This window comes from Brassica napus, chromosome A2 (genome assembly GCF_020379485.1).
Source record: "Brassica napus cultivar Da-Ae chromosome A2, Da-Ae, whole genome shotgun sequence".
Taxonomy (NCBI): domain Eukaryota; kingdom Viridiplantae; phylum Streptophyta; class Magnoliopsida; order Brassicales; family Brassicaceae; genus Brassica; species Brassica napus.
Genome location: NC_063435.1, coordinates 5698066 through 5707488, shown reverse-complemented (window position 1 = coordinate 5707488; position 9423 = coordinate 5698066). Strand labels below are relative to the sequence as shown.

Here is a 9423-nt window from a genome sequence, read left to right as displayed (position 1 = left end):
CCACAAACTCAAATTTAAATTATTTCTCTAAAAAATGAACACTTTCCAAAAATAGCGGTTTTTTAAAAAAATATATAAAAATACAACATATTGATGCAAAATTCTGAAAGAACACTTATCTGTCCACAAATATTCTTGTAGTCCTAATTTCTAAATCACAAACTTAAATCTATAATATTTCTATATAAAATGAAAACTTTCTAAAAATAGCAGTTTTTAAGAAAATTATTTAAAAATACAACATATTGATGAAAAAATCTGAAATTATACTCAACAATCCGCAAATAATTTTTTGATCTTTACTTCTAAACCACAAACTCAAATGTACAATATTTCTCTAAAAAATGAACACCTTCCAAAAATAGCAGTTTTTAAGAAAATTATTTAAAAATACAACCTATTGATGAAAAACTCTGAAAGAATACTCAACAATCCAGAAATATTCTGGCAATCCTAATTTATAAATAACAAACCCAAATCCACAATATTTCTCTATAAAATGAAAACTTTCTAAAAATAACAGTTTTTAAGAAAATTATTTAAAAATACAACATATTGATGAAAAAATCTGAAAGAATACTCAACTATCCACAAATAATCTTTTGATCTTAACTTCTAAACCACAAACTCAAATCTACAATATTTCTCTAAAAAATGAACACTTTCCAAAAATAGCAGTTTTTAAGAAAATTATTTAAAAATACAACCTATTGATGAAAAACTCTGCAAGAATACTCAACTATCCACAAATATTCTTGCAATCCTAATTTATAAATAACAAACCCAAATCTACAATACTTCTATATAAAATGAAAACTTTCTAGAAATAGCAGTTTTTAAGAAAATTATTTAAAAATACAACATATTGATGAAAAAATCTGAAAGAATACTCAACTATCCACAAATAATATTTTGATCTTAAATTCTAAAGAACAAACTCAAATCTACAATATTTCTCTAAAAAAATGAAAAGTTACCAAAAATAGTAGTTTTTAAAAAAATTATATAAAAATACAACATATTAATGCAAAATTCTGAAAGAACACTTATCTGTCCACAAATATTCTTGTAGTCCTAATTTCTAAATCACAAATCCAAATCTATAATATTTCTATATAAAATGAAAAATTTCTAAAAATAGCAGTTTCTAAGAATACTCAACTAATCCAAAAGTATTCTTGTTATCTTAATTTTTATACCACAAAACCAATTCTAAAATATTTCCCTAAAAAATGAAAAATTTCCAAAAATAGCAGCTTTTAAGAAAATTATTTAAAAATACAACATATTTAAGGAAAACTCTGAAAGAATACTCATATATGAACATATATTCTTGTTACTCTAATTTTTCAACCATAAACTCAAATCAACAATATTTCTCTAAAAAAAATGAAAACTTTCCAAAAATAGCAGCTTTTAATAAAATTATTTAAAATACAACCTATTGATGCAAAATTCTGAGAGAATACTTATCTATCCACAAATATTCTTGTAATCCTAATTTCTAAATAACAAAACCAAATCTACAATATTTCTCTGTAAAATGAAAATTTTCTAAAAATATCAGTTTTTAAGAAAATTATTTAAAAATACAACATATTGATGAAAAAATCTGAAAGAATAATCATATATCAACAAATATTCTTGTTATCCTAATTTCAAAACCATAAACTCAAACCTACAACATTTTTCTATAAAATGAAAAGTTTCCAAAAATAGCATGTTTTATCCGTTAAACCTAATTTTAATATATGTGTACTCATGTTAGATACCTAACATAAACAGATTCTGATGATCTATGCAGATGTCTCACTTTTAAAAATTTACTAGATTTTGATCCGCACGTCTGTGCGGATATTTTTTTCAGGATATTTTTTAATTTTATAAATGTAATTGATTTTATTACAAATCTTTTAAATCTATAATTTTCAGTTTAGTGTTACCTATTGTGTAATTCTATAATATTCTTTTTTATATTTCTTTTTCAACATTATTAATATATAGTGATTTGTTTAATACACTTTATTTTTTATTTTTTATTATTTTTTATTACTTACGAATATATTTTTGAGATATGTAAAATAAAATAGCAATATGAAATAATCAAATAGAAAACCTCCTCCAAAATACATTTTTTCTTTAATTTATACATTTTGCATATAAGACATTGTTAAAATTTTATTTAATCATATTAAAGAAAATATATATGTTTAAGATCATTTATATTTATATGTTGTGTTTAAAAAAAAATACTTTAACATATATCATTAGTATTTTACAGGCTCTATAAGTAAAAAAACATTGTTTTATTTAAATAATATAGATATATTATTATAATAAAATAATTATACATAGTAGCATCTATCAATTTATTTTAGTAAATTTTATTGAAATAGGATATTTTATGGATGTTATGATATTAATGTTTTTAATTAAGTTTCAAAACAAAAGATTACTTTAATTTTTACAACATATATAGTTTTTTCGTGGTGCATTTCAAAAAGTTATTATTTATTATCTATGATTTTATCTTTTATAAAATTTGAAATTGTAATTTGTCAAGAAAATTTTGGAAAACTACACAACTATTTTTGAGTTTGGAAGATTACATGAATTTGGAATTTTTTATTATTACATTAATACATTATTTTATTTAAAACAATTTGACTTTTGGTAATGTTTTATAAATTTTTATCAACAGATTTTGTTATAAATAAAAATAATAATTAAAATTTTATTTGTAATAATATTTTAAATGAATTACTAAAATATTATTTGTAATTATATTTTAAATGAATTACTAAAATTTCATAATTTTCTAATAACGTTTTAAAAAAATAGTATATGAGCTAAAAGTTATTATATACCATTATGTTTATGTATAAACATTTTTACACAACATATTGTTGAGAATTTTAAAATAAATAAAAAGATAACATATAGTTGTAGATATAAAAGTTTAACGTATGTTACTAAATTTATTTTTATATAAAAAGAAATAGTTTATGAATTTTAACCTATTTTAATGATGAGTGATATTTTATTTAAATGAAACCATTTAAAAAAATAAAATTTGTTAGTTTACCTATTTAATATAATTTTGTCATATGTAATTCATAAATCACTTCTTTTTTATATAATACAGAATATAACTACAAAATTTATGAAAAATAGTATATAATTTTATTTTATTTTTTTAGAATAAAATTTTAATTAACATTGATTTATAATGATATTATACTAATAATTACAAAATTAACTAATCTGTTATTTTATAAAAATATTTAATTTTAAGTAAGATTTTATTAGATTTTTATCAACATATTTTGTTATAATTAAAAATATATAATTCAAATTTATAATTGGTTTATTATTAATGTAAATAATCGAATATGTCATATTAAAATAGGAATATAAATTAATAGATTAGATTGTCTATTCATCTTAGTCAATCTAACTCTAGCCGTGTCACATTAAAATCCAATATGAAATACTTATTAACTAGGTTAAGATCCGCGCCTTGCGCAAAACGAATATTATATATATATTATTTTTAAGTATTATATATTTTTTACATATTATGATTTATTAATATATATCGAATAATTAAAAATTTAGTAACTATTACGTATATAATTAAATTGGTATAAATACTTAAATAAATTTTATTAATCCATACAAACACTTTTTCTATTTTATATGTTATAAAATTAAGTTTAAATGATATTAGCATAGATATATAGTACTTTTTTAATATTGACATCTGTTAATTATACTCATATTATTTTTGATCGTTTGTATTTCTTTATAACAAAAATTTTAAATCAATGATAACAACTAAAAAGTTGTGGGATATTTAATAATGCAAAGTTTAAAATTTAAATATTAAATTGTCAATAAATGTTCAAAATTTTTACCAAAAATATTCAAAGCAAATTCGAAATTAAAATACTTATGTGTGTTTATATGGTATATAATTTATTTAAAAAAATATTAATATACATATATATAATATTTATTAAATGAGACTTTCTACTTATGTAATTGAGAAATAATTTGTATCTTTTTATAACATAAATTTTAAACCATGGATCATAAAAAATTTAATATGAGATTTTTAACAACTTTATCTATTTATATTCGTTTTTAAAAATTTAAAATATAACATATACGAAAAAATCTAAACTTTTATTATATAGTTAATGTGGTTGTTTAATTTATTTTAATAAGTTAAAATTTTAAAAAATGATAGAGAATATACTAATTTTTATCAAATCTTTATTATTCAAAATTATTAATTGTCATATATACTTTAGGCACATTAGGTAATTCTGTGATTTTTGTTTAAGGAAGCAATGAAGAACATTTATGATTAATTTTTGGTTAGTTTAATAAAAAGCTTATTATATATTTATATGGACTAACATCTTTTTTCTAAGGATTCTAAGAATGATTGTGCTGATGACATGTGGCTACAAAAATATGTTGTAATGTTTCTCTTTTAATATATAGGGGATAGTATGCACCTTGAGTTCGATCCATAACTTGGTCTTTGGCAGCTTGTTGATACAAAATAAATTATTTGTGCCTGAGTCCTCTCATAGCCTTCTCAAGGCACTGGATGGAGTTTACATGCTATCTAGTTGGGAACATTGAAAATTAGTAAATCAGTGTCAGTCAAAATAAATTAGTTATCAAGAAAATAACCTTTATGTAAAGATTGAGTTAGATTAAAACTATTTCTAAAGGGATTTTATTTTTTCTTCTATAATTTACACAAAAATAGAGTAACTCTATTATAGTGTAACTTTTGCTCTAATAATATTATTCTATAGAGTAAAATATAGAAGAATGTCATTTTTTCACTCTAAATATTTCATTCTATAATCACTTTATAATAATCACGAACCTTGTTGTATATGTACATTCTTTAAAAAAAAAAACCAAAAAAAAAAACCATTGATATATATGTACGTAACTAAAAATTAAAGTAGGAGAAATGGCTCAACTCAAGAATTAAAATCGCAGAAACCTATAGTGATATTTTAACCAACATTAATCGCAAACTCATTTGCTTTTTTGCTCGTCTACAAAGCCAAAAAAGCATATTTGCGAGAAGGAATCTGATGCGGGAAAACTAAACATCTCTCTCACATTGAAATCGAGCTCACGAATCTCTCCTCGAAGATCTCCATCGCTAATCTTGAGGTAAATCTCCACATATTCGTTTGATCGTGGTCTAGAGTATCGATCGCGAGTGTGATCTGACTGGGTTTGATATGTCAGATCGCGAATTGATTGAATTTGAATCTCTTTGTTTCGATTTGGGTCTCTTGATTTGTGTCAAGTTTAATCTCGAGATTGAATCCCACCCACTAGATCTGGCCTAGGATCTTATTATATAATCCTGTTAATTCATCTAATATAGATTCTATGTTCTGGATTGTTTTTTGTTTAATAGATTCTACACTGTCTCACTTACAGGAGCTGAGTAATTATTTGGCATCGGTTGATGTAAGCCTGACGTGTTGGGAGCTGTAAGTTTCTGTTTCCAAGTTTCAGTCTTTGTGTTTCTGCGTGTCTTACTGATTATATATACTCTGTGTATTTGCAGATTTGGGTTTGGTTGAGTTTAGTTTCCCCCAACCATGTTCGTTCAAAGACCCGTTTTTCTAGGGTCTCTCGTGTTGGGTTTCTTCCTCTTCTTCGTAAACGGGCAAAAATGCTCAAAGTCTAGCTCTTTGGTCGGGTACGAGTCCGAGTTCAGGATGTTGCAGCACCAGCTCCGTGGGGTTTTCACCGTTCTTGATGATTGTTCGTTTCGTGTTTCACGTTTCGATATGCTCTCTGGTTCTGATGTTCATTGGTGGGGTGCAATGACCTCTGATTTCGAGAACATGACTGATAGTGGCTTCGTGATCTCTGATCATAAGCTTAATCAAACGTTCAATAACCAATCTTTCGTCGTCCGTTTGTTGGATAATGTTACGTGGGATAGTATAGGAGTGGTTTCGGTTTGGGATTTACCTACTGCTTCTGATTTTGGGCATGTTCTGCTCTCCAATGCTACAGAGCAAGATTCGTCTTCTTCAAAATCTGAATCACCTCCTTCAGAGAGTAAAGACGCTGCTACTCCCGGGAAATCGAATAACAGTGAGCCCTTAAAGGCTCCTACCATGTTTGTTAATTGCAAGAAGCTTTCTGATAAGTATAGGCTCAGGTGGAGCTTGAATGTAGATGAAGGTTATGTAGATATTGGTCTAGAGGCTACAACTGGTTTACTGAACTACATGGCGTTTGGTTGGGCTAAGCCGAACACTACCTCAAACCTTATGTTGAATGCTGACGTTGTGATTACTGGGATCAGGGAGGATGGCTTCCCTTTTGCTGATGATTTCTACATTACGAAGACGAGTGTATGCTCTGTCAGGGATGGTTTTGCTGCTGGGGTTTGTCCTGACACTGTGTATGAAGGATCAGATGCAGTTGGCTCTTCGGTGAATAACACGAAACTTGTTTACGGGCATAGGATAGATGGAGTTTCGTTTGTTAGGTATAGGAGGCCGTTGAATGATAGTGATAATAAGTTTGATTTTCCTGTGAATGCAACTGAGAATCTCACGGTTATTTGGGCGCTTGGGGTGATAAAACCACCAGATGTTATCAATCCTTACTATCTACCTGAGAATCACGGCGGTGTGGAATCGGAAAACTACGGGCATTTTTCGCTTAGTCTCTCTGATCATGTGGATGAGTGTTTGGGACCATTGGACGCAGACAACAAGTATGATCAAGGTGTGATCATTGCTGATGCCAACGCACCTCTTGTTGTCACGGCTGGACCATCTGTTCATTATCCGAACCCTCCAAACCCTGCGAAGGTTCTGTACATCAACAAGAAAGAAGCACCGGTGCTGAGAGTGGAAAGAGGTGTTCCTGTGAAGTTTTCAATAGAAGCAGGACACGACGTCTCGTTCTACATAACTTCAGACTTTCTCGGTGGGAATGCTTCTCTAAGGAACAGAACAGAGACGATCTATGCGGGTGGGCAAGAAACTCATGGAGTATTGTCGAGTCCGTTAGAGCTCGTTTGGGCTCCTAATAGAAACACACCTGACCAGCTCTATTATCACTCGATATTTCAAGAGAAAATGGGTTGGAAGGTTCAGGTTGTGGACGGTGGACTCTCGGATATGTACAACAACAGTGTTAATCTAGATGATCAGCAAGTAAAGTTCTTTTGGACAATAGTAGGTGATTCAATATCGATTGCAGCTCGTGGGGAGAAGAAAAGCGGCTATCTCGCAATTGGTTTCGGCAGCGAGATGACAAATAGTTATGCTTACGTTGGCTGGTTCGATAGAAACGGAACAGGGCACGTAAACACGTACTGGATTGATGGAGAATCAGCTTCCTCTATTCACCCTACAGTCGAGAACATGACATATGTGAGATGCAAGTCCGAAGAAGGGATCATCACTCTTGAGTTCACCCGTCCCTTGAAGCCTTCCTGCAGTCATCGAGATAGACCCGAGTGTAAGAACATGATCGATCCCACAACTCCTCTTAAAGTGATATGGGCAATGGGTGCTAAATGGACAGATGGTCAGTTAACAGAGAGAAACATGCACTCGGTTACAAGTCAGAGACCTGTCCGTGTCATGCTGACGCGTGGATCAGCGGAAGCGGAGCAAGATCTCAGACCGGTCTTGGGCGTTCATGGATTCATGATGTTCCTCGCTTGGGGAATCTTGCTTCCTGGTGGGATATTATCTGCTAGATACCTGAAACACATCAAAGGCGATGGCTGGTTCAAGATTCACATGTATCTTCAGTGTTCAGGACTAGCCATTGTCTTCCTCGGTCTCCTCTTCGCAGTAGCTGAACTCAACGGTTTCAGCTTCAGTTCGTCCCACGTCAAGTTCGGTTTCACAGCCATAGTTTTGGCTTGCGCTCAGCCCGTGAACGCTTGGCTAAGGCCGGCGAAGCCTGCTCAAGGGGAGCTAATGTCTTCGAAGCGACTAATCTGGGAGTATTCTCACTCGATCGTTGGTCAATCAGCTGTTGTAATAGGAGTTGTTGCGCTATTCACGGGGATGAAGCATTTGGGAGAACGGAACGGAGCAGAGAACGTAGACGGGCTTAACTGGGCACTCGGGTTATGGGTGTTCCTCGGAGTGGTGACTGTTGTGTACTTGGAGTACAGGGAACGAGGAAGAAGAAGAGCGAGGAACCTGAGCAGAGGGAACTGGGTCTTGGGGAATGTTGAAGAAGATGATTCGACTGATCTAATAGATTCAAGAGGAGGTTTCAGAGATAAAGATGATGAAGAAGGTAGAAATGGAGGGAGGAGTGAGATTCAGTTAGAGCCGTTGAAATAATAGTAACTTTTTTTATTCAGATCATTTTCCTTTTATTTTTTTTTTTCTCTTACCGGACAAAAAAAGAAAGGAAGAACAGAAGTTTTGTCTTTTACGGTTTAATACTTTATAAATGCAACGGTCTGTATCTATGCATATTAGAATTTGTATACATTTGAGCACATTTGTGATTTATACTACACAAACCAACTGTGAAGGCCTCTCTCTCACTTCTCTCACCTTTTTTTTCAGAGAAAGTGGACATTTATACTGAAACCGGATTTCATCTTTGGCGTCGGCTGATTTTTTTTGTTTTGTTTATGACATACTTTCAGACTTTGATCGGATTATCTTTTGGCTTAGACATACTACACAAATCTACTGATTTCCAACGATATGTTGGAAGGTGAGATGCCTATTTTGCTTTTCAGCATATCCAATCTTCAGCTATTGGACCTCTCTACAAACATTTTATCCGGGGGCCTCTCTTCACACATCAATTCCACAAGGCCAGTAGTATTATTCCTTCAAGTCCCAATGTTTTCAAATTCGATCCGGACACTGAACCGGATGAATTACTGGATCACAAATATAAAATTCATAAATATTTATGACATCTAAAAAAATCAAAATATAAAATTCATAAATATTTAAATATCTAATGTGAATAATAAATTAAACTTCAAATCCAAAATAAACCAAAAGTAAAATATTGGTAATAAATTGTCAATAATAGAAATAAACTAACACCAAATCACATCAACTAATTTTGGTTCTCTCTATCATTGTTCAATTTGTTTTCTTCAGGTGGCATAGTAAAATCTTCATCAAATTTAAAAAATCACAAAATAAAATTGAAAAGAGAAAATTTAACTTTTTCTTGTCAGCACCTAACTTCTTAATTGGAAACTTGGAATATAAAACATAATCTAAAACCATAATTCAAAACTAAAAAAGTTATTTATTTGTTAAACCGGTGGTTCAACCGGTATCGGATTTTGGGTTAGTGGATTTTCGCGGGGTTTTGCGGGTTTCTAAATATTAGATCTTTCATAAAACCCAA

At 29.9% G+C, this 9423-nt stretch overlaps 1 protein-coding gene across 2 annotated transcripts; it reads left to right on the top strand.

Moving 5' to 3' along the window:
- The first annotated feature begins 4955 nt into the window (after positions 1-4955).
- LOC106420966 (cytochrome b561, DM13 and DOMON domain-containing protein At5g54830) lies at positions 4956-8582 on the top strand. Of its 2 annotated transcripts, none has more exons than XM_048751468.1 (3): positions 4956-5208; positions 5485-5537; positions 5615-8582. In XM_048751468.1, the coding sequence occupies exon 3, from the start codon at positions 5649-5651 to the stop codon at positions 8379-8381; it is 2733 nt and encodes a 910-aa protein (XP_048607425.1). In that variant the 5' UTR covers positions 4956-5208; positions 5485-5537; positions 5615-5648; the 3' UTR covers positions 8382-8582. The 2 variants fall into 2 exon arrangements, with proteins under 2 accessions (XP_048607425.1, XP_048607428.1); XM_048751471.1 differs by having other exon boundaries at positions 4997-5208; positions 5462-5537.
- The last annotated feature ends 841 nt before the right edge of the window (positions 8583-9423 follow it).